This window comes from Larimichthys crocea, unplaced genomic scaffold (assembly GCF_000972845.2).
Source record: "Larimichthys crocea isolate SSNF unplaced genomic scaffold, L_crocea_2.0 scaffold397, whole genome shotgun sequence".
Taxonomy (NCBI): domain Eukaryota; kingdom Metazoa; phylum Chordata; class Actinopteri; family Sciaenidae; genus Larimichthys; species Larimichthys crocea.
In genome coordinates, this window is record NW_020855181.1 from 92,830 (window position 1) to 119,520 (window position 26,691).

The window sequence follows — 26,691 nt, forward strand, 5'->3', positions numbered from 1 at the left end:
ACATCTTAATAAAGAAGTATGATATGTAGACAGCTAAAATGTCTTTCCTTTCTGGTGGACAGACTATATGATGCAGACAGCACTGTAGCCGTGGAGGGTTTAGAATGAATAGAATGCAGACATCCCAAGTCTCCCGGAAGTTCCGGGAGTCTCCCTGATATTAACAGTGGCTCCCTGATGCCCGTGAGCTAGGTAAAACATCCCGGATTTTGGATTACGCGAGAGAGATTAAAAAAAATGCGAGTGCGAGCATAAAGAAAAGATAGTACCTCGCGCATCATGCTCGGATTACTTTCAGTTACATTGCGCAGGCATAGGCGAGAGGAGGGGAGGGGGTGAGCGCGTGAGACTGAGATACAATGAGCTACATGAAGCACCCGTGCATGCATTCAAGCGAAAACTCTGTTCAGCGTGTTCTCGTGTTCAGGGCGACTGGTTGCGAGAGAGAGCGCGCCGATTGGTTTGGTCAGCAAAATACACCAATAAGCTTTCGTTGTGGGAGGGACTTCGATGTACTCTCTCCGACTTATTATTTATCACCACAGGTTTAAAAATTCTGTGTTCACTCCTTCAATCAATGCAGCTCGCGAAATGGCAGAGGGCGAATCCTCCAGTAAGAAAAGAAAATACAAAACTCATTTTACAGCAGAGTATAGAAAGTATATCCTTGTCTTGTTAAAGTGAGGAATGATGACACCATGGCAAGGTGCACTGTGTGCAACAGTGATTTCAGCATTTCCCGGCGGACTTAATGATTGCAAACGACATGTCGAGGTATGCCAAGTTCATCACCCCCCCCCCCCCCCCACATCTCCCGGAAATGACTTTTTGGAACTTGGGATGTCTGAGAATGTTGATGTGGACTGTGTGGGTTCCAACTCACCCTGAGTGAGGGCCGAGGAGGCCGAACTGGTCTAACTGGGCGTACTGGCTCTGCTACTGGGTTTGCCTGCCTTCTGTCCAGAGGCTCTAGGTCATCAGCTACATCAGGACAACTGATGTATCCTCCAGCCCCAAACACTGAACCCAGATCACCTTCTAACAAGCTGTGACTGGTGGGAGCATTGGATGTAGCAAAGTCCTGGTTAGCAGATGTGTTACTGACAGCCATGTTGAGGGTGTCAGAAGTATTGGTGTTTGTTTTGTTTGTAGTGCAGATACTGGTGTTACTGAGTTCAAGTCCCAGCATGTCCTCTGATGCCACATCACTGTCTGAGCTGTTGGTGGGACTGGCATTGAGCTCTTGTTCCACAATGCATTGGTTATTGTTTGCTTCAGGGAAAACCTCTTTACTCAACAAGTCCAGCACCTCCTGGTTGTCATGGCTACCTAAGTCTAGCAATTCCTGAACATCATTGCTACCAAGATCCAGGAGTTCCTGGTTGTCGTGGCTACCTGAAACAACCACTTCCTGATTTTCTTTGCTACCAAAATCCAGTAGTTCTTGGTTGCCATGTTTATCGAAGTCCAGCACTTCTTGATTTTCAGGATGAGAGAAATCTAGCAGTTCCCGATTGCCATGGCTACAAGGTTCCAGCACTTCTTGGTTATCATAGTTACAAGGTTCAAGTAGTTCCTCAATGGTGTTATTGCGATAGGGTTCCACCACCTCCCGGTTGTCATGACTGCAGAGATCCAGGAGTTCCTGGTTTTCATTATTAACTAACTCCCTGTTGACAAGGCTAGAAGGTTCCAGCACCTCCTGGTTTCCATTGTTACACAAATCCTTGTTATTGTGGCTACAATGTTCAAGCACTTCTTGGTTTTCATAGGTATGAGGTTCCAGTACTTCCTGGTTGCTATAGTTAGAGGGTTCTACTTCTTCATTGTTATCATAGGTACAAAGGTCCATTGCCTCCTGGTTATCATGGTCACACAATTCCAGTACCTCCTGGTTCTCTTCCTCTGGGCTGAGTTTAAAGCCATAAGGGTCGGAGTCCCGTGCCATCTGCGAGGATGTGATGTCAAACTCATAGGGATCAAAGTCATGTTGGTCTGGATGTGAAGAGGAGGGCTCAGGGTCAAAGGTCAGATAGTTTTCAGCAGGCTCTGGGCTCAGTTCAGCTTCATCAGGGTCCAAGAGGGTGTGACTAGAATGTTCTGGGCTCAGTTTAAACCCATATGGGTCAAAGGAAGACTGACTAGTGGGTTCATAGCTCAATTCAAAGCTCAGCTCTCTGTTCTGATCTGAGTCAGGCTGGATACGGAGGTTTTGGGAGTCCAGCGAATTTTGGGGGGTAGTAGGGTTTCCGGGTTCTTCTTCCGTGTTGCTTATCCATTCTGTTCCCTGATTGGAGGTAACATCACGTGACAGAGTTTGTTCTACGTCCCCCGTCCAGTCTTGTTCAAACAGGGCTTGCTCACCAAGAATAGGGACAGCCTGAGCTGAACCAGAACTTAGACCTAGGAGACGAAAACAATCAGGGGGCAAGGTAAGATAAATCATCCATCAAGGGCAAAACTTATATAGAGCCTGTAAAGCAACAAAACAAAACTCATATTGTGTTTATTAAGATCACATTAATTTAAATATTGTATACTAAACAGTTTGAAACACTCTAGACAAATGTTTAAAAGTGAAATGAATATAAATTACCGTGTTCCTGTCTTCCTGTTGCCTCCGTGTTAGCCTCCCCAGCTAGAGATCCCAAACTTTGTTCTTCTATGTCAGAGGGAGGGGAGACAGCACTGAGGTCCAGTTCATACCCATTAGGGTCTGATTCTACAGAATACTGACCCTGGGACCTCCAGCGCTGAATGGGCTCCAGCCCCAGCTCCTCCGTTGAGCTCTGGATGGGTTTAAATCCACAAGAATCGTCACCCACAGCAATGGCGTCCAGGTCCTCTCGGCTATAGCTGATCTCTATGTCACTGTCTTCGTCAGGAAATTCTGACTCAAAGCACTGAGTTCCTTGTGAGGCTTTATTTTCAGCACAGGACAGACTGGTGTCCGCCTCATCGCCAACATTTCCTGCCCCTTCAACAGAACCAACGTTCACCTCAGGAAACAAAATATCTGCTGCAAAGGGGTCACTGCCTTTGAAAGGGTCTGAAGTGAATCCATCTGGCAAACATAAAAGGTAAATATAGGGTATATAACACCTTTCTAGTCTGACCACTCAAAGCACTTTTACGCTACATATCTCATTCACCAATTAACACACATTCATACACTGATGATGACTATGCAAGGTTAGTTCCAGGAGCTAACCATTCATTAATTCATACACATTCCCACACCAATGGCACGGCCTTCAGGAGCAGGTGCTAAGTTCAGTACTTTGCTCAGCATCTCACATGCAGACTGGAGGAGCCGGGATTTCAACTGATTTGCAGACAACCTACTCTACCTCCTGAGGCACAGCCACCCACATATATAAACTACTTTCTTATACTATTGGAAAGCCTGATTATTTTTAAATGGCACCACATTTGTAAGGAACATGAATTTGTAGGATGAGCAGCAGAACTGACAATGTGGGTTGCACCCACGAAAAATGTTGCAAATCTTCTCTGACAATGCCAAACAGCTTTTCTTTGCTGACTCTTGTTTTGAGCTTCTGGTGCACACAGCACCTGGGGGTACCTGTGAGAATGGGCCCTACTGTGGTGTCTGCTCCAAGAATTGGCATGCTGTTTGACTGATCTGGGTATGGCCCATTCGATAAGGGCAACTTCAAGCTGGTGTTCCGCAAAACCAAGTTGCGGGATTCTTTGGAGTGAGCCCTAGTACCATCTGCAAGCTGAAGGTTTTATATCACGGGGGGTCAAGCCAGTTTGCGCTGGTGTTGGAAACATGTGCACTGGAATCTGAATATGTGGAGGCACATTATGTTCAGCGATAAGTCCAGATATTGACTATGGCACATGGATCGTAGGGTCAGAGGGTGGAGAAGACATGCAGTGTGATGGTGTGGGGCAGCATCTCTCTCACAGGAAAAACAAGGCTTGTCACCATGTGAGGCAATCTCAATGCAGAGAGATATCAAGATGAAGTTCTGCAACCAGTGGCAATCCCATATCTCCACAGTCTGGGACCAAACTCTGTTCTCCAACACTCAAGGAGCAGGGTTTATCACAGACTACCTCCAGAATTTCGGAGTGCATAAGATGTAATGGCCTGCCAGCAACCCACTGAACACTTGTGAAATCAGCTTGGGCATGCTGTTTGAGTGACCAACACATCCACATTGGCTGCCTTGCGACAAACACTGGTTGAAATGGGATGCCATCCCACAGCAGTGTGTGACCAGGCTGGTGACCAGAGTCAACAGCAAAGAAAAGCTCGCTCGCATTGTCAGAGAAGATTTGGCAATTTTTTATGGGCACAACCCACATACTCAGCTCTGCTGCTCATCCCACAAATGCATGTTCTGCACAAATGTGGCACCATTTAAAAAGGAAATAATCAGGCTTTCCAATGGTATAAGATTTATTGCCAAGAAGCATTGTTACAACAAAGAAATCATCTACGAATACTGTGTACTTACTCATGTATTATTACTCACCTGATGTGTCAGTTTTAGGGAACAGATCTTCATTGAAGAGATCATCTACAAATCAAGTGAGAACGAACCTGAAAAATTACTCTTTACAACCAATGACACGTGAAATCAATACAGGGTACTCCACTATTAAGTATCATTATACATACACCAGGCATACACATCAATCAGTACTCTTTTGAACATTTCTGAAAAAGTGATATACCTCTGGATACAATTAGGCAAACTTGTAGGTTCCAAAATTAAAACTTCAGTGAACTTGTTTGGATGTGGGGGGAGGGAAGTCATGGTCACATAACATAATTTTTGCAGAGGGCAGATGCCAGTGGGAAGGGAAGAAAGAGTAGCCGTTTTTAAACAGAAATCCTGCAATGGTGCTGTATTGAAGACCCAGCATGATTTTTTTTCACACTGAACCAAATAACAGTGGCATGAAGCTGCCTCAGTGTGTGATTTAAATAGCATGCTGGCCTTCTGGAAGCAAAAGAGGTGTGATGTTTTTGGCATCAAGTGTGTCATCGTCAGTGACATTGTTTGGAGAGTAAGGAGCTCCCTGACAGGCTTGTCTCCCCAGTCCACAGACCTTTTCAGTTGCTGTGGGTTAGCTGCTAACTTCTTCTTCTTCAATTGCTGCTAGCTGCTATTTAAATCCCCCAGTAGTTAATCACACACACAACAGGTCATCAAAATGTCACACTCCTGTCCCATCCTGTCAGCTCGATTCAACTTCATTTTAGGCTTAATGATGGAACAATGTGTTGTTTTCTTCATGATTGACAACCAAATGAATACCTCCCATATACAGACTAGTAGTAGCTGAACCTGGTGGTAAAATCTCCTAACATAACACAAACCACGTTACCAGTACTGCCTATGCTGTGACATCAAACAAATTGATGCTTGATTTTGTTACCAAACAGTGAAGTGATCATTAGGCTGACAGGGTCTGATACATACGGTCACTTTGACAGTGGGCAAAGGGGTCCGCTTGGTAGAAGTCCAGTTGGCTTGGGTTAATGTTGGACTCTTGGTTCTCTCTCTCTTTTTCCCCTTCATTGTTGATATCCCCCTCTTCTGGGTCATCCTCTATGTCAGATCTGTCCATCTGTGAAACATGACAGCACAGTACTTAAATAGTCACCACTGGTCATAAAATCAAAATCATGTTATTAACTGACTGTATCATTTTACAAAATGATAAAAGCTCTGATTGTTTCCGTCTGCAAACCAGCCAAAATATGTCATTGGACATTAATTATCACATTATTCATGTATCATATAACTGTCTTGCATGACGCGAGGTGTTCTATCATAATGAAGCTACCTTTGGTGAACTGGTCTCACTGTCATCTACTTCTTCTCTGGTATCTGCAAGATTATTGCAGAAAGACGAACCACTGCCCCCCTGATGAGTCATCCACACAGACAGAGAGACAAAGACAGAGACAGAGCTGTAACATGGAGAACACTTTTTTCACTTCATTTATTCGTTTAGAATAGAAAATGCAACCAATGCTAGAGGTTTGTGGTTTGTGTTGTGAATGAATTTTAACTGGCCTGTAGTTCCATTTTGTAACTTTTTAACATCTGTTAAATCCTGTTGATGCTACACTGTCATTCATACGTCTGTTCTCACACTATGTAACTTTGGGCTTCAGGTAGTATGGCTTGAAGAAGTGCATAACACTTTACAGTCACACACCACCAACTATTTGACTGATTCTGGTGAAACTGGATCATATTTTACGGAGAAAATGTTTTCTGGTTTTCCCTCTGATGTCCTCCGGCTGCTCCGCCTCAACTCTCTGTGATTTACAGAGTTTATGATGGACAGTGAAGTAAACTGCTGCCAGCTGTAGCTGCTGTTAGCTAATGAACAAACAAACAACAAGAGTAAATCATGGACTGACTTTCAGTGGTTGGTGAGAGCTTGGTGAAATCAAAGGCTGAAAGACAGACGCCGAGCTGGGCTGACTGCTGTTGGACTAGTCAGTAACATTAGCTGCTGCTGGGTCTGCTGTTGGTGACCTGGTTGATGATTGGCTGTTAGCAAAGTTGTTGACTCACTAGTTTTTTAATCATAAGTAATGTAATCAGAAATGTGAGGATTACAATATAAATTACAAAAGTACCAATTTCTAGCTTAATTAAAGTTAAATGACTCTGCAATTAAGAAATAATTAGTGGCGGCGGAAAACTGCCTTTTCATGGCTCAAAAATTCCTTTAAGTAGCATGATTACTGTGATTTACCATTATCAGGTCAGCGTAGGCTGGCAGTGATTGGCTCCTTCCCCATGGCCTCATAGGAAGCGGGTCATCTTCAGTGGTATCTGCAGGAGATGTTGACTCCTCCAGCTGGCTTTCTGGAGTGACGGCCCCTCCTGACAGAGAGTACAAAGTGTGCTCCTCCTATAAGTAAGAGTAAGGAGTGATGAGGAAGCTTAGATTTAAACTTGATTCTTTAAAGACCACAGTTACCAAAGAAAACGTTTTCCTTTTGTTTTGTTAACACATTTCCAAGTATGATAACGAAATGCATCCCTTCCCCCTCAGCTGGATCAAAAGATCAAGACATTGATGATACCCGTTAAATGTAATGCAGCACCATGTTAACACATATATAAAAATATAATACTGCTGGAGCTATTGAAATGAAATGAGGGTGTCTCTGCAGGGTGGTGTAACAGGCTTGTCCAACTGACAGGCGACCCTGTGGTGGACTCAGAACACACTGGAGGGACTATAGCTTATCTGGCCTGGGAACGTCTGAATGGAATTTGTTTGAATGAATGGACATCTGAAACATCCTGCTTATACCTGCTGCCACTGCCTCCAGACCCCGGATAAGTGGAAGGAAACAGATGGATGGATTTATGAAAATACACATTTAGACTACACACCCATATGTAAACATGCATATCCTCTACCTGCAGGATTTCTTCATAGGACTGTCTGATAGAGTCTTGCAAAGGAGTGTTCCTCTCTCCAGCCTCATCCACCTTCCTCTTGGCCTGCTTTACCTCCTCTCTGAGCTTCTTCAGCCTCCACCTGGCTCTGGCAAGTTCCCGCTCATACTCCTCCACCTGGCTCTCCTTCTGCACCTCAACCGCCTGCAGAGACAGGATCTGGCAAGAGAGGACACAGAACCGATCCCATGTTATTCTTATTGATTCATTTAAAGCAAATTGTAAAGAAAGCACAGAGAAATAAGCACAGGTGCAGAAGGCAACAGCCCTGCATGATCTGTACCTGGTCACAGCTGATAGCAGCTTTACTGCCCCTTTAAGAAATGTACAGAAATATCTGAATGGATTTTAAACCAGTCTTGCTACAACAATTGGTACAAATTATAATTGATGTGATTTTTTTTTACTCCTGCAGTAGCTGGGTTATGTTTGTGCTGTATCAGTTGTGCTCTTTTTGGAAGCTTAGGAAAGTGTTTGAATTGAATTACTTGGAAATAGCTGGAGTAGTGTCTAATCAGAGTAAACACAGTATCGCAGACTGTAGCAGAGGCAGCACATCAGTTAGAACAGGTTTCTGACTGTACAGTAGCACTCAGTTACCTGTTGACTCTCCTCATAGCAGAGCTGTCTGGTTGACTTTATTTGCTGAATCAGCTTCTCCTTGTGTTTCTCTAATTTATCCAGAGTCTCCTCCAGCTCTTTGCGGTCTGACTGCTGCTCCTGAAGCTCCAAGTTCTCCACTGCCACTGCATTTTCCAGCTCCTACAATCATACACACACACACACACACACACACACAGTCTAGGATTTAAGAATGATTCAAGCTCATCTGTGGAATGATAAAGCATGCATGTAGAGGTACAAACAACACACACACAGGAAAAAGGTGGACTGGCATGTTTCTGTTCTCGATCGGTAATCACTAGTTTGATCCTCTGATGTTACAAACATGAGCAGAGATAACAACACCACATCAGGACGTACCCCATTTGTCTCATGTGATCGACTGCTTGTTTGTGGTTTTACTCAGACTTTGATCTGGGCTTTGATATCAAATTCATCTGTGTCCAGTGAACAAAAAATAAACCTAACATATCTCTTGAGCTCAGCATGGACTGGAAGCAGAGAGCAGTTTAATATAATTAAGAATAATAAATGCTAACAACAACTCCATTCCTGTCTTGGATCTTGTTAGCCTGCAAGCCGGTCGCCAGTCTATTTAATTTGGAATAGATTTTGAAACAAAACGCAGACGATTCCATTAGTGCTACAGCAGAGCTGTACACTGAGCCAGGTCTGGAAAGCCTCTTGGGAGCTGCTGTGTTTCCAGTGGATACAGAACAGAGGCAGCATCATTATAATCTGAAGGCCTGCTGTGTGCGGTCACTTTGTCACCATTTTGTGTCAAAATGTGCATCCCTTCTTGTCACAATAAACTCACAGAAAGGCCAAAAAAGGTTCCAGTTTCTGAAATGTGAATATTTGCAGGTTGTCACTGATCTATAATGAAAATAATTATTGCAGCCATACTCCATATAACATCAGAGCTTGGATCCTAATCACCTCATTTAAACACTGTCTTTAGCACCAGATGGAACCGCTCTTCATATTAGACCAGAGCAGACGAGCACTGAGCACATGTATCTCCAGATTCATCCAGTCTGACACTACTCAAACAGCATCGTGACATCACATGAGAGTATCATGGGAATTGCAGTCCCAAACTGGAAACACTATATGTATAAATACACCAATGATTTCTGTCCTGTCCACATTATTTTTCAGCAAACTCAAAAGAAACATGATACCAACACAAAACACACTCACACGATGTGTAAAAACCAAACACAATCACACACACACACCAGCGCTAGATGCTGCGGTCTTCTTACTCTGATCTCGGCTGCCTTGGCGAGGGCTCTCTCATCCGTTTCCACGACGTCTGTGTCCCTGGGAGACGACCAGCAGAGGAGACAGGAGTGTTTAAGGAGGGAGGAGAGGGAGCACTCATTCTTCCAGTCTGCCTTCCCTCCATCATGCACTCCTTCCCACGATCCCTCTATTTTTTCCTGCTGCACTGCTGGCTCCTCCATTGCTGCCCTCGCTAGCTGTTGCTACACTGCAGAGGAGGCGGAGCTGCCTCTGTGAACGCGTGTGTGTGTGTGTGTGTGTGTGTGTGTGTGCTGATTGATGCGTACAGGCAGAATGCACCAATGTGAGGATGAAAAGAGAGGGGGGATGAGTCAGAGTGAGAGCAGTAGAGTAGGCTTATCCACCCATAGGTGAATTTATCTCCTCTCCTCTAGTCTCCTCCCTTCATATCTGCCCTCCTCCCTCCTTTTTCCCTCCAACCATAATGCTGCTTCTCTCGTCCTCACACATCTCTCACTCTCTCACCCCCTCTTCCTCCATCACCATCACTGCCCACTGCAGTATCTATCAGTCACACACAGACACACACACACACAAAACACAGACACACAGAAAGCCCTGAAGGAACCATTCATAAAAAAAACCCAGAGAGCAGAGAAGCAGCAGCCTGCACATTACTAATCAATCAATAATCGTAAATATGTGACCATTGATGTTCCTGCTTCCATCGTTAACACCAGTCAGTTATTATTAAAGGTTTAATTAATGATTGATCATTTTCTTTTCAGTTCACTGTAATTGAATCTAATGAAATCATTGTATTATGATTCAAATATAATAATAATAGTTATATGACTATATATGGTTATTTAGTGTTTTGAGATATTCAGTGATACTGTACTTTACACAATCTATTTTTTTTTTTTTTTTTTACTTCTTATCTATTTTTAATCCTTTCATTTTTTATTGTTTCTTGTTATTTATTGTCTTTTTATCTTTTTATCATTGCTTTATCATATTTTCTTTATTGTACGATGGATTTTTATGCCATTTAATCTATTATCTTTTAGGTTTCTACTTTTGATTTTGCCTGTGCGACCCCTGGGTCAGCTGTTCTGTAAAGCACTTTGTAAACTTCTTGTTAAGTTATTACTATAATTATAATTATCATTATTCTTTACAGCAGACTACCCCAGGCTGTAACTCTGCTGTTTTGGTCTGTTCTCCACACGACTTCATCTCCCACCAGGAGCCTTTCAAACCCTTCAGAAGATTTGCCCAGCAGACTTTGTTCACTTTCTCAGACTTGGTCATTTTTCTTGGTTTATGTGTGTTTCCTTTTTGTCCGTTCTTAAGATCTGGAGTCTGCACAGGGTGTTTTATTTTAAAAACTGACTGGACTTTCTATGTGTTGCTGTGTTTGACTTCCTGCCAGCTCGATCTGCTCAGTGCTCTGTCCACATTCCCTAGAGGTGTCTGTGCCTCATTTGACTCTTCTTTCACACAATTGCCACTTACTATATCTTGTAGAGCTCTGAATACTACTACTACTGCTAAAAACAACAACAACAACAACAACAACAACAACAACAACAATAATAATAATAATAATAGTAATAATGCAGCAAAAGCAACACTGTCACTGCAAATGAGAAAAGAGAGGAATGCTGGGAGAAAACTTCCCCCTCTTTATTTCTAATGACAGCTGCACATAGTAGATCTGCTAAACTTTAGACTTGATACAGCAGATGTAAACATTATATTTATGAACACATTTAGGTCTGATCCTGTACCAAGTGTGTGAATTAGAGTCCACGCTCAGGTTGATGATTGATGAGTCAGTCTCCATAAGTCCCCATGTCCAAATGTCCAGCTTCACAGCAGAAATCAACATGTTTACAGCCTGGTTCAGACAATGGTTTTGGTCTCTATAGCTAATTTCTCCCATTCATGCCAACTATGAGGGGGTTGAATTGAAATGATAATGAGGTTTAAAGTTGCGCATAATTAACAGCCTGGCCACTGGTAAGTGTTGTTCAAGATGGCTTATTAGAGCACCCAGGCATCGTTCAGCCCACCTCAGGTCCACTGACGATCCACGTCTTTGCTGATATTTAAATTAGCCGGGTTGAAGCAGCAGTACATCAAACATAGCATCGGTCAGCAGCATATATTTCGGTGATGGGTGATGTCACTCAGGCTCTGTCCATTCTTTTCACACGTGGAATCAAGCCAGCTGGGTCACAGACTGTGATTTCTGCTATTCCAGATAAACAGTAACTAAAATATGTTTGTTGAAATATTTGAGGTGATAAATCAGCAGGTAACAGAATGCTGAGCATATCTGATTGAGTGAGTGATGCACAAGATGCACGCACAGACTACAGAGACTTGTCAATCACAAGTTAGCCATGTCCTAAAGCATACCAGCCTGCATTATCAACTATTTCACTCTGAATGGAAACACAAAAATGAATGAGACCATAGACTCAGGACAACTGCTGACTGAGGTCATAACTCGTAGGCTCATTTTTCCATAACGCTCAATACAAATGGACCTCGGCGGCAGTAGCTCAGTCCATAGAGACTTGGCTTGGGAACCGGAGGGTGGCTGGTTCAAGTCCAGTATGGACCAAAGTATGGAAGGTGGGCTGGTAGCTGGAGAGGTGCCGGTTCACCCCCCTTGAGCAAGGCACCGAACCCACCAATTGCTTGCAGGGCGCTGCTCTGGGTGGCAGCCCATCACTCCACCACCTCGCTCCACATTGCCTGTCTATGAGCCCTTTGTGTGTATGTGGTTGTATTTTGGGGTTAAATGCATGTAAAATAACTGAGAGATTAATAAAGTATCTCTTCTTCTTCTTGTAGCCAGTGCAGCTGCTCCCTGCTGGCCGGGACAGAATGCAGATTTAAGAGCCAGAAATACTGTCGATAGCTCTAGCCTTCATGTCATGTGCAGAGTGTTTTTGGTGGCACTGAAGTGTAAGGAGCACAGCAGCATCTAACTGGAGCCATGTGACGTGTGCAGGCTCATTTACATCGGCCTACTGCTTAACTTGCTGCAGCTGAGCGGTTAATTAGCTCTCTACGTTAGCAGCGCACTTTTCCCCAGTGAGTGTCTGTTTGGTTGGTTGCTCGTTCAACAAGCTAAGGTGCAGGACGAGATGTGTGTCCATGTTTGCAAGATAAGAGGGAGAAAGCTAATGTGTGGCTTTTGTAGCAGGCTGCTGTCTGACTCACTGTGACCATCTGCTCTGCAGTGATAGAATGCTTACCTTGGTGCTTTGTGCCAGAATTGATTACTACATCGAAATAAGGACTGCTGCCTCTGAGATGGATACCGTACAGTATTCAGAAGAATCAATGCAACACTAGGAGGCACCGTCAAGAAACCAAAATCTCTTTCCCTTCCTTTCTGATACGTTTCTGTCTCACGCTGCGTGGATCCATTTTGCCAGGGTTAAGAGAAATGTAGAGCTCCACATTTATACCCTCTTCTCCTGTATGAACAAAGAAAGAGTTCCCACACCTCTGATCTTATTAAACACGCTAAGCTGGACCTCTATGTAAACAAGGCCTTAATTCAAAGGCACAGGTGTGTGTGTGTGTGTGTGTGTGTGTGTATGCTAGTCTGTGTCATGTGTGCATTGCCATTTTATGCCATTGCCCCATAGACTTATTTTTTTATATATATAATGGAAGTCTATGGGAGCCAATTCTTTAATCTGACACTACAAAGAAAAAATAAAAACCCCTGGAAATCAATCTTGTTACTGATCAATGACATATCCAAGACTGTTATAATCCCCACAAACCAAATGCAATTTGCATTCAGTATATTGGAAATAAACCCCTTTTCATGTGCTTTTTTCACCATTTTTTTTACCAAGTACTCTATTCTGGCATTGAAGGGGTTAAAAGTCTGAAATGAATTAATTCAATGGTTTGGATCAATAGATGAGAAATGGATTGGAAGGTTCATGCAAAAAATGTTGAAAAAAAAAACTAAAATCTGCTTTTTTCATGACATAAAACACGTCGGACACTTTTGTCCAATGTGGTAAATGTGCGGAAAAGTAGATTTTCTCAGAGTTGGACGGTGTCATACAGGATTTGGTTTAGAATTCAAAAAATCTGTGAAAAATGATGAACCTCTACCGATTTTCAAGGCTCTTGCTAAAACCACTCTGACACAGTCACAAAATGAAAATGACAATTGGACAAAAGTGTCCATGTCCGACACAGAGGCTGGACATGTCAGAGCACAGAGTGTGTCCTCCACAGAGACACACACACGCCACAGCGTGTTCAGGTACACTACATGTGACATCATCATTCATCGTGCACTCGTTAGTCTGCGGTCTGCTCGGTCCCGCAGTAACGGGACAGGCCCGCAGCGGCTCGGCTGTCTTTACTCTGAGTTCTGACCGTTCTTCATTTACAGCTCAGCTTTTACGTTTATTACGTGAAAAGTTTAAAAACGTCATCGATATGACGTGAACAGACAGCTCGCGCTCTGTTGCTGTCAGAGACATGACAGTGATAAAGAAGCTTTAACGGTCATTTTACCGGTCATCCTTCGGGTTTCTCGCGCGCGGTGTCCTCAAGCAGTCCAGAATAAAGCGCATCATTACTGCAGCGCTCGCGCTCTCATTCTCCGCCTGTCGCCTCCGTTACCGACAGGGCTCGTGCACGGGCAGATGAACGAGCCGTCCTCAGCCTTCACTTCGTTAACTAGACACCGTCACCGTAACCAAGCGGGGCGGAAAGTGACATCCCGGTTACTGTGGCAGACCAGCTGCAATAAAAGCACGAGTTACAGATGAAAAGGATTTCTGGTCCACCCTTTCAAAATAAGACGACAAGGCCGTATGACGAGGCGTTTTGTAGCATTTACGAGACAGCTCAGTGAGAGAAGGGAAATATCATTCAGCACCCATTTAGTTGTGTCCAGTTTTGTCCACTCTCTATGCTGTCATAATTGCTTTGATAAGTAAATGCTGCTTATATTTTGAAGGTGAATCTGTTTCCGGTGTGGAATCTCTCGAGTTTACTGGATGCAGGTCTCGTGCAGCTCTGCAGCATCCCTGTGGTAGTGTCGGTCCACAGAAAGTAATTACATAATCATTTTTATCCAGCTCCTAATATACAGAGCCCATAGATGTGAGGGCTGCATGTGAGTTAGAACAATACAGATAATACAAGAAGAAATCAATACATGTGTACTATCATGCATGTAAAATAAATAGATAGATTTCTATTTAAACTAATACATTTGAACAGACTAAACACAGAGAGGTCATGCAGTGAGCTGATAAACTAACCAACCATATGTCAGTCTGAAAATCCTTGGTTACCCAAAGAGTAAATCCCCCTTCACTCCTTAATTAAATGATTGTCATACATTTGCATGAGGGTCAGAATTCTAAACAGACTTCAATATGGCACACCATTTGGTCTGAAATACTGCTGCTCGCCCCCCTTAACACGTCACTCTGTCAGATGTGGCTGCAGGCTCTTCTGTCCAGAGACTAAGATACCAACATTAACTAAAGTCCAAACCTGGCCTGTGCTGATGAACTTATATGATGAGGCCATGCATTTTTCTATATTCTGACAACAATGAAATGGGTGTAGTTGCTGATTGTCTTTTTCTGTATAGCCTTTAACCTCAAACTGTTTCCAGTTTTCTCTCCAACATGTCACACATAGAAAGCAGTGTTGGAAAGGAGAGACTGTTTTCTCATTAGTGCGGGAAAGCTGTGCGTGAGCACAAACATCTGGTGTTATATAATGACATCTCCTTTAGACAGCCTATTAGCACTGTAATGCCTAATATGAAATGTTAGTAAGCTCACACACTCTAGATGTGTCTTTCAAGGGTTATGATCACTAGAGGGAGACATGTAGCCTCCATCTATCTATCTATCTATCTATCTATCTATCTATCTATCTATCTATGCATAGATAGTTTCTCTCACCATCCCTTTCGCTTTCTGCTCTCTCTCTCTCTCTGTCTCTCTATAAACTATGACCATTGTTCTTGATCGCAGATGGTCTATTGTTCTCAGAAGTGTGGTCTAAACCGATCTGAACTCTGACAACTGGCCCGACCACAAACACAAACATTTCCTGCAAAAGCAAAAGCAAAAACAAAAACAAACACAAACACAAACACAACAAAAATCTCAGAAACACACACACACAGGCAAGAGCAGGTATTTACACTTTGCAATATCTTAAGAGTTGATTATTTTTCATTATTTTTTGGCTCCATGAGGGTCTTCTACAGTTACTAATTAAATAGTATTTACAGTTGGTTGTTAATCAGCTGACTCTTAATTCAGTCTCTTCTGACCCATCTCCTTCTTTCTTTTAATCTGGCAGCAATTATAAATTCCCAGTGTAATATGTCATATATTCTCAAACCTGAATTACCTGTGGTCCATTAGCCCACTTGTCCTCTCCTTTCAGTTGAATACACTCCTTTCATCCAGCTAAATGAGCCTGCGTGTAGAGGGACACAACAGAAGACCTGTGCCTTCATTCAGGTGCTCTGCACCCAGAAGTAGCACTCTTTAGGAAATGTCTGTACTCCAGGTCAACCTGTGTGTGTTCAGTTTAGGAAGAGACATTTAGTGTGAAGACGAAGAGTGATTTTGTCCCTGTTTAAGTGTTCAGGTGGACATTTAGAATTAATGATTTTCGTGCTCTGATTTTGCAGCCTTGTTAATTCAAATCAAATATAATGGTCATTGCATAATGTACAATGAAATTTGTTTGAGTGCAAAACAATCCACATAAATTGATCGTTGCAAGTTCTTTTTGTTGTTGTTGTTGTTGTTGTTGTAGTGTTGTGATGGAAGTGTTATGATGGAAGAGGTTGTTGAGGTGCTGTGTAGAGATTCAGTAAAGCATAATCAGCCTGATCTCATCCCTGTACTGCAGGGTGTATGTAGGTTATTTCAGAGGAATTATGGTCAACTCTGATGTTGCCAGCAGAGGGCGCACAAAGTGCAGGAAACACACAACGAATCACCACCAATGGAGGATTGATACAGAATCCTGACCTCTGACTAATACAAGTCTTTATTGGGGATCTTTCTGGCTGCTTGTATGGCTCAGAGTTCAGACTGGAAGCTCCTGTAGGACCACACACACAAGTCATGATTCAAGTTTATATCACTAACAGTAAACCATGCTTATATTTTTGATGGAAGTCATTTTTAAATTGACAAACACACAATTAAACATTTAATAAGATTAACTCTTCAGTTATGACATATATAAAAGTTACTTTTGAAAACAAAAACAAAACAAAAAACGTAGTAACTAGTATTAATTATTAATTTAGTAGTAGCCTTCTCCTCCTCCTCCTCCTCCTCCTCCTCCTGCTCCTCCTCCTCCTCCTCGCCCCCCTTCCTCCCACAGCTCGGAGTTGTCTGTTGATATGTGTCATTGATCCTCCATTCATTCCTCGACCGGCCCAGCTGTCAGTCACTTCCACGTCACTGCATCTCCAACGGCTGCACAGAGTCTCAGTAAAGCTCCAGACAGTGCTGGGCTCAGTTATGCAATTTGCCTGCACACTGCTACAAGAGATCATGAGACAAAAAATTCTGACCCTGAACGTATGGCAGCAGGAAAGGAGAGAAGAGAAAAATGAAGAAGACAGGGTGGCCGGTCAATAGCCAAAAGCTCTGAGGATGTCAGCATCATCAGTCAGACAGAGCAGCTCTGCTCACAGACACAGATTTAGGTTTTGATTAATTAAAAAAATAGGAGCATATTGTTTAGCCCCCAGGGCAGACTCATACAGTAGAGAAGCTACGCTAGAGGAGACGGGGGTGGGGTCACATCTCCAGCCACCAACAGAGATATCCAATAGAGGGTGGAGGGACCAGGGGTGGGGGCCGTACATATCCTTATCCAGGGATTATGCAGCTCAATCAGACTCCGGCAGATTATGTCTGACCAAAACAGACTCTGCCAGGGAAGGAGATTAACAACTATTTCCAAATAGTTTTCTTTGGTGAAAACAATCAGCTTTGTGATTAATAAGGGGAGAGCTACAGGCATCAAATGGCCCACAGATGTAAAAGCGATGGTTTTGGAAGATAAATCTGCTCCACAAATCCTCTCAGATCCAATCATTCAATATGTTTGGGAGGTTAGATTGTAATTGGCTTGATTTTACTAATCCAAAACATATTATGAGAAAGCTCCTGAACCCCAATTAGAAGCATCCAAAATCTATTTCTCTGGCATATAAACAGACACAATGTCCTAAACACTTATCCAGTGCACAGATTCATTACTGATAACATATTTTATGGAATTAATAATAAATGGGCTGGATTGTTCAGCTGTGGCAGTTGCCACTAACTCAATGGTGATACTGTGGACCTTCAATAAACGCAAAATATGCAATATGTGTGAAATTAACAACACGTAGCACATTATTAAAGGTCACTTTTATTAATATTAAAAAGGATATTTCATGTATTACAGGCTTTATTTTAGTAGTTGTGGTGTCAGTTATGATCTTATTGTACTCATCGAGTAGCTGAGATCACACAGACAGGTTGTAAACAGTTTATCTAAACCATGGATTATTAGCAATACTAATGCTAACGAGACTTCTTCAAGTGATTGTCGCTGCATTGCTCAATCTAAATGGATGTGAGCACAATGACTATAAGACTAGAGGGAATCAGTCTACCAATCTCCAAAGTACTGACTAACTATATGAATTCGTGTTTTGAGTATGGATACTAGTGCCAATTAGACTGATACCAAAACCCATGGATCCATCATGTTAGATGACATTGTAAACACATCAACATTTTTCTTAGTGCTGCAAAATGCACAAGACATATTTCTTTATTTAACATCGAGATAATGAACAGATACAAGCATCAAGAAATGTCTCATGTTTAGCAATTTATCTGGTGGTAACATTTGGTGGTATATGTATCAGTATAATGATAATAATATTCAGTCAAATAATAGTTCATTGTGACAAGTTTCTGCTGTTTGTAACAATAAATTGTATTGACATAAGTGATCCTGGTCCTGTTATTACATTGCACTCCTAAATAAGTTAAATGCATGCATACATTCTTCACTCAAAAACATTTTATTCTACATCTGCTGCTTCTTTTTCTTCTTCACTTTTTTTAAACACATTATTGACCTGACATTTGTGCTCAATATATTTTTTCATCTCATATTACTGAGAAAAAAAAACAAACAACAACAACAACAACTGTAAAACCAACCATGTCTTTCAGAAATGACGTTTATATCAAACAAATTCTCGACAGCAGTTATGTTTTGAAGGAAACATTATGCAGACTGCATTATGGATTATTATCTGGCAAGTCACAAAGATCAATAAAAATATATCGCTGACAATGTGTCTGTTTGCAACACACTGGCCACTTGTAGTGACGATAGCATTAGTGAGTTTTCTTCATGGTTATATTTAGGTACTGGCAGAAACAATGCAATTCAGTAATCATTTTACAGAATTTAAAAAACAACCGTTTGTTATCTAGTTGCTTTAAATACATTAAGCTTTAGTATCGCACTTCAATAAAGTTGACTTGCAAGTCACACATTGTAAAAAGGGACTGTTAAAAATAAATGAAGCAGAGGCTGAGATATATTGTCTTTTAGCCTTTGACATGGGTTAAACTACACTCCCCATGATGCAATGGTGCCCTTTGTTAGATCCTCTGTGCCTGGTAAATACCCACACCCTAATCGTTAGATGGTCTTGTTAGTGGTATGCACATAATACATCATAAGAAGAAAGAAAGACATTGCTGTCCCATTTTATGATTTACTGTTAAAATGCCTGTCTGATCACTGCATGCACACAAAATGTGATATATTTTTAAAATGTCAATGTAAAAGGTCATGCACATATCACATCAAAAATCTGGTGCACAACAATGATTTTATCATTACACTTGTATAACTCGTTTAACTAAGTTATTATGCTGAAATGAAATTAACCTCCGTGCTGCTGAAAGTGTGGCTGTGCAGTGTGGCTGTGAGGAGGGTGGAACAGAGGTACAGCCTGGATGATGAGTGACACCCTGAATGTGCATTCCACTTGATTTGCTCAGTGCTTCAATTCACTGATGGTAGTCCTTTCATCCTATTAGCTCCGAATTCCTATAACTGGGTCTCTAAATGCATGGGCCCCCATATCAGGGCCGGCCCCTGCTGGGAGGGCATATGGGCTGCTTTGTTGGCAGGAAGGGAGTGTGTGTGCAGGGTCCACCAATCACTGCCCTCGCCTGGGGAGTTAAACAAATTGATTGGCAGGCTAGTGGCGGCCAGTTCCAGACACTGTGGTCCCTATTCATCTCAGCACAGAGCACAGAAAGCTCTGCAGTGAACCAGCTGAAAGGCCTGGCCTGAGGCGGACTTAGAGGAGATTGTAAAAGGAGCTTATTCTTTAAACATACACTTCCACATTTTTTGTTACAACGCACAACAACAGAGCCTCAAATTTACTCCCATTTCAAAGAAGATGTTTGGAATTCAACTGTGTACACCGGCAGTGAGCTGGGAGGAGATTTGAGGGTTTGGGGCCACTGTTGGGTGCTCCAGTAAAAGCAGGAAGTTTCAAATGTTTTCATTTTTATTTTTATTTTCTGTCAGTGCCTCCATCTTATCTTCTCATAAGATGTACAACTTTCATGCTAACTAACTCTCACTAACTCTCATGCACCTCACTGCTGCTCCCTTCTTCAGAATCACAGAAGGACTGGGAATTTGACTCTGTGGAAGAGGACCCAGAGTGTCTGTAGATACAAACTATAAACTAATTCTATGGGAACAAAAACATAATGATTCTTATTTTCAGGTGATTGAACACTAATGAAAACAGAGTTATGAATATTATATTACATTTCCCATAAATCTGACATACTGCACCTTAAGTGCTTTCATGAACAACACAAACCAGAGACCAGAGCTGGAGCACTGTCCCATGAAGTTTAAGATAAGAGCGTCAAATAATAAAACAGGTATAATCAAACCAGATAATAAATGAATAGATCACAATGTCTTAGTCCTCAATAAAAAACATGTAATACTGCTACTTATTGCTTTTGAATTTTAATGGGAGTTGGAATAAATGAATTTGCTTCCAATTTGGCATTCTGAACCGTCACCCTAAAGGCAACGCCTCAGATTGTGGGTTCAAAATGTGGTTTGCTCATTCAGAATCGTCACAGAAGTGACGCCCATGGTTAGACTAACCATGCTGTATGTACGCCTTATCATCCATTCTCAAAAATCCAATCAAAATCACAGGTTTACTATTTATGGCGCAGAAAAGTTGAGTGAACTGTGTAGAGAAGTGACACTGTATAAAACATAAATGAAAACAGAATGCAATGATTTGCAATTAAATACAGTGCAAAGACCAACTATGAATTTTCAAACTGATAAACTTTATAGACTTTGATGTCTGCAACACATTCCAAAAAATGTTGGGACTGGGGCAACAAAAGTACCCTATACGTAAATTGTGGAATGCTCCTGAAAAACACCAGTTCGGAACATTCCACAAGTAAACGGGTTCAATGGTAACAGTATAGTGGTTCAAGGATGGGGCAAGATTCACGACTTTGTGAACTACTCTGTGGCAAATAGAGTACTTCACTTTACATTACATTCGTCTACATTACTGTACATTAACAAAATATGTGGAGGTTTCACTATCTACAGTCTATATCATGACAAGATTCAGAGAATCCAGAGAAATGTCTTCTTGTAAGAGACACAGGCTGGAAACCAACACTGAATGCCTGCCACCTTCAGTCCTTCAATACTAATGTGATTGTATAAATAATACGACATGGGTCAGTTTGCTGTATCTCACATTAGACAAAGAGCTAAAAACACCTGATCGAAGAGAATCAACACAAGCCAAGTACGTTTTTTTCCATCAACCAAAGAGTGACTAATGCTTCTTACAGATCTAGACAGTATTACTAAATGATTTATGAACCATTACTAAAGCCATGAGGGGAACCCTTTAAAGCGGTCACCTTCAAACAAACATCTCCCTCTTCTGTGGCGGCCCTCTGCTGGATCTGTGGCAGCCTGCGCTGTGGCCGGAGCACAAACAGGCCTGATGAACACAGTCAGATAGGAGTGGTCATCTGCTGATGCCAAGGTGAATGGCTCAGTGCCCACAAAGATTAAGCAGGCCAGCAATTAGCCAGGGCCAGTCAGCCAGCAAGACACTAACACATGGACAACAACTACAACTGACCAACCGAGCAGAGCAACACAGCAATACACAGAGAGAGAGAGAGAGAGAGAGAGAGAGAGAGAGAGAGAGAGAAGCCCAGATGCTAGGCACTAATCCCTGAGCGATTGTTGTGTTATTTCTTTTGTCGAGGCTGTTTATGACGCTCTGACTGCATGCAGTTAGCATTCACACACTCAGCCCCATGAAGCGTGACTTCTGACACTGACTGAATTGATTTTTCCTCCCCACCTTTTCATTTCCTTTTCTTTGCGTTTCACTGTGTCGTTTTGCCAACCTGAATGAAAGTGGGTGTTATTAGAGGCCTTTGTTGCCTCTGCAGTGTTGAAAAGGTTCTGGCCTCATTCCAATGGACGCAGAAAAAGCTCCCTTTCAGTTTCTGGAAAAGTGAAGATTTCTTTTTACTCAAATATGATCCCTGTGCACAAAACAGTACTGACGTCTGAGAGACAGAAACACAGAGAGAGAGAGAGAGAGAGAGAGAGAGAGAGAGAGAGAATTTGTGGAGTGGAAGGATGGAGCGAAGTACAGGAGGAGGAACACATACACACACACACACACACACACACACCATCTTTCATGTTTGTCACAATTATGAGAGGTGCTGTGTGTGATGTGACAATGCTGAAACACACACACTCACATACACGCCTGCTCATTTCCATCTCAATTGGTTCTGCTTAAACAAAGAATGTGTCGAACAGTGGTACTTCCAGGATTATTAACTTGGAATTTAAAGCTCAGACCAGGGGGGCCCCCGGGGGCCCGGTAATTTGGGTTGATATGAACCTAACAGACAGCAAGCACACAGTGAGGACACAGTGTTTGAAAAATGGTCTGCAGAGTGGATACATCTTCAAATGACAGTTTTTTAATTTTCTGTATGGATCTTCGAAAACGATGATGAAGCCTGGTTTGGGGCTGTTTGGCATGAAAACAATCTCTTCGCAAATAAAGACTTAAGCTGCCACACCAATTTCAAAATGTTGAATTGATTTTCAAGAATTATTTAATATATGCTCCAAACAGTAAACTGTTGAGCTGATATACAGAAAGATCATTCTTAGTTTAGGGTACATCACACTGGAGTTAACACACTTAATGTCTGTTTGTGTTTTCACTAAATATTATGAAGCTTGATTTCATTCAGCTGTTTAAATTCAATACACCATCATATGAGTAATCAACTGGAAACTCAACTATTGCAACCTCTCTCTGCAGGAGTCTCCTTATCTCTTTCAACAAATAACAGAATACACACACACACACACACACACACACACACACACACACACACACACACACACACACACACACACACACACACACTGTGTACTGTGGGTGGACAGACCCAGCTGCCAATGTTGGCCCTCTACAAAGCAGTGACCTGACTGACATGGAGCACCAGTATGAGGCACATTATCCACCTCAACAAACAGACCCCCTGAATTATACTCTTTGTATCTAATGTACTGTGCTTATTTCAAAGGAAGGGAGAGTGAGAGAGACAGGGAGGGAGAGAGAGAGAGAACGAGAGAGAGAGAGAGAGAGAGAGAGAGAGAGAGAGAGAGAGAGAGAGAGAGAGAGAGAGAGAGCTTTTTATTATTCATTGGATAGAGTCGAAGGCAGAAAGTTGTTATGTCGCTTTGTCCCAGAATGGAACTCATATTTGCTACACAGCTGGAGCGCCATGCCTTTTGTGTTGCATATTAAAAGAAAAATTGAAAAGACAGAGTGTGTGTCTTTGTGTGTGTTTGAATGTCAGCATGCCGCTCACAGCTTCAATCTTGAGTTTGTGTTAACGTGTGGATGGGATTAGATTTAAAATGTGTCTTCATGCTACATTTTTATCCTCTGCTCCTCAGCAGATACAAATAGAAATTGTCTGCATTAGGGAAGGAGCAATAGCCATCTCAAGTATCCAGACACCTGATGTAGTATTTGTCCATGTCCACATCTGCTTTAGAGTATATCAGGGCACTAAAAATCATCGCAGCATTCAGGAGTCATTGCAAAGTGTTGCAAAGTGGTAAACAGTTTCACACAAATGAATCTCCCATTTTTCTTATTTGATTCCAGTCTATATTTGTACAAGTTCACCATCACATCATCACATTCACTCCCAGCCTAATGTTGTATATAATTATATAATAATCTCTTATAATAATCTTTTTCTTCTCGTCTCATCTGCCAGTAAAGATACAGACTCTCCATGTTGACAGCTGATATACTCCAAAAATGGGCAATGTACACACAGTTGACTTTCCACTACATTGAGTGTTTAACTTAGTATTCAGACCCCTTTATGTCTTTGAGTGTAATAATTTTGAAATCTCTATGCCTATGGGAGGGCTTATGAGGAGTGGGTCAAAGCTGTTTAACCATCTGACATACACTACTGGAGAAGCTGCTGGCCCCTTTAATGCTACAGCCACATCACCCCTGCTGTGAACCACTGACTCATACATGTATATTCATGCATAAATACATAAAGAGGGAAGCTGCGCACTCAGTGCAGACTGCAAACACCCTGCAGTGTTTGACAACACTTGTATATTTGACTAATGTCGGACAACGTGTGGGAGCTCTCCGAGAGAAGACAAACAGCGTACAGGTGGATTCACGGCTTCTTTATCTAGCACAAATGTTTGACTGCCATTCAGAATGCTTATGTAACTTGGCCAGCCACCTCAAGGGCTCCAGTAGTAATGCTTATAGTAGTAATGCTAACAAGACTAAGATACACCATATGGTAAATGGTAAATGGACTGTACTTATATATCTCCTTTCTAGTCTTCCGACCACTCAAAGCGCTCTACACTACATATCTCATTCACCCCATTCACACACATTCATACACTGATGGCGTTGGCTGCCATGCAAGGTGCCGGCTGCTCATCAGTTTGAGGAGCTAAGCATTCACACACATTCACACACCGATGGCACAGCCTTCAGGAACAGTTTGGGGTTTAGTATCTTTCCCAAGGACACTTGGACATGCTGACTGGACCCGCCATATCTGTCAGTGATTGATGAGTGGTTAACATCAGGGACAGTCATTACCCCCTCTGATGTTTATCCACCTTCACAAACTGTTAGGCTCAGACTGTAATCACACTTGCTTGTAGGTAAAGCAATGTTACTATAATTTAGCTTTAGAAATGTTATTTTATTATTCATTATGAAATATCTATTATGTGTCAAATGCCAAGAAACTCAACTCAACAGTTTCCTTTATTGGACCTCCCCCTAGCTCCTAGATTCCCACTTCTTTCAGATCCCACACCCTCAACTTGAGTGAACACCTAATGCACCTCTTATTTAGCCCTGCACTTGTATGACATTGACAAAGAAGATCAAGATTCAGAGATATTGTTGTTGTTGTTTTTTATCTTCTTCTTCTTCTTTATCTTTATCCAAGTAGTGAGTGCCACTTTAATCTTACCTTAATATGATAATAAAATGCACATTAAATTCACAGAGGTTTCAAAGCTTTATTTCAAATGTAGCTTTTGAATTTGTTTAATCTGGAATAAAGTGTAAATTTTCAACCATGTTAACTGCAACTTTCAGAGGACATCACAGATATTTAGGTCATATTTCCTAATTATGTATTATTTTCCAGGAAAGTATTCATATTTTAGTTACATTACATTCAGCTAATGTAATGTATCTTTTGTATGGACGAGTAGCAGTCGTGATAATTCTTTTTGGTTCACTGGGTAGTGGGTGGTCAGGGTTAGGGGCTTTTATTCTATTTAAGGCATATTAGCAGATTATACTGGATAAAACGTCGTCTCCGTCTCTGCTGACATTTCGTCTCAGTAATCGTCAATGGGTCTGACCAGTATTAACATCACATTAGCAGCTCAGTGTGTTAATCTAAGAAATGTAGAGTGAAAAGGAAAAGCAAAGAGTCACTGGCTACGGGCTTTTTTTTCTATACTACTGTGATTAACTTAGAGAGCTGAATGCAAATACACATTAGAACTTTGAACTCAGTGGTTTGAGGGTCAGAACCTGGTCAGGACGCTGTCAGGGCGAAGAGGGGCCCTCAGGGTTTAGGTGGATCATCAAAAAAGTGGTCAGGGACAATGGGGCTTGGAAACACACACAACAGACCCGCCCAGCCACCCATGCAACACACCCAATAGAAATATTTTCATTAAATTCATGAGTACCTATTTTTTGTCCCTTTTTTTGACTGCAGAGCCTTGTCAAGCGACCCACGTACACTCATTTTGCATCCAATGAAATTCTTTCTCTCTTCTGACGCTGCCAGAGCAGTGCTTACAGTCTATGAGGGATTCTGAGGGCTGCTACATGCATCTATGGCCGGACCATGAGGGACGTTCCTCATAGAAAGATTGCAAAGTAATTTAGATATCTGGATTTTGAGCCCATCCCATTACTGAGACTACTCTTAGAGTTCTAAATGGTGTCCAATTAAACAATGGCTCTGGTCAAATGTCTATTTATAATACCTCTGTATTTCAGTGTTGTATTTGACACTGTGCAATGATCATTACTTGGTCATTACATAAGTAGTACTTGATATTATTATTATTATTATTATTCATTATTATTATTATTATTATTATTATTATTATAAGCATCAAGGGATCAAGTGTAGTACAGTCATACCTGAGATCCTTGTTCTTGGTATAATAAAAACATGCTTTCATTTTGTATATATTCTTGCACGTGCCTTAAGTGCTAAATAATGGGAAACAAACAGTTCCAGAACAAATGGCAGCAATTTAAAGCAACTGCTATACTTCAGATCAGTGAAAGTTTATCCCCCACCTCATGCTCATGTCTCATGACTGTATTTGTACAACCATCTATCAAATACAATAGATGCCAATAGATTTGAGACTGTGTGTTTCTGTAAACCAAGAGGCCAGTGATAGGGACGCACTAAATGGCTTTATTGGATGTTATCAGCTTTTTCTAAGGCAACACAGAACCAGTTAATGATTGACATGCTTGCACAGTGAGATGGCTGAAACACATGGTGAATGGGTGAAGTTGAGTTGTTGCTTTGAA

The 26,691-nt window shown here is 41.8% G+C and overlaps 1 protein-coding gene across 5 annotated transcripts in view; it reads right to left on the minus strand.

Annotated features, from left to right (window-relative positions):
* The window catches only part of LOC104928200 (dentin sialophosphoprotein), a 20,221-nt gene extending 6,070 nt beyond the window's left edge, over nt 1–14,151 (minus strand). The window contains exons 1-10 of one of the 5 annotated variants that reach the window (XM_019261993.2): nt 13,914–14,151; nt 9,365–9,422; nt 8,073–8,234; nt 7,434–7,631; nt 6,757–6,915; nt 5,830–5,910; nt 5,463–5,610; nt 4,509–4,553; nt 2,597–3,064; nt 884–2,403 (exon numbers count right to left, since the gene is read on the minus strand). In XM_019261993.2, coding sequence (XP_019117538.2) covers nt 884–2,403; nt 2,597–3,064; nt 4,509–4,553; nt 5,463–5,610; nt 5,830–5,910; nt 6,757–6,915; nt 7,434–7,631; nt 8,073–8,234; nt 9,365–9,422; nt 13,914–13,975 — 2,901 coding nt within the window. In that variant the 5' untranslated portion in view covers nt 13,976–14,151. Of the gene's footprint in view, nt 1–883; nt 2,404–2,596; nt 3,065–4,508; nt 4,554–5,462; nt 5,611–5,829; nt 5,911–6,756; nt 6,916–7,433; nt 7,632–8,072; nt 8,235–9,337; nt 9,906–13,913 lie in introns of those variants that run through there. The other 4 variants (XM_019261992.2, XM_019261991.2, XM_019261989.2 and 1 more) reach the window with 4 other exon arrangements.
* Nucleotides 14,152–26,691: the final 12,540 nt, after the last annotated feature.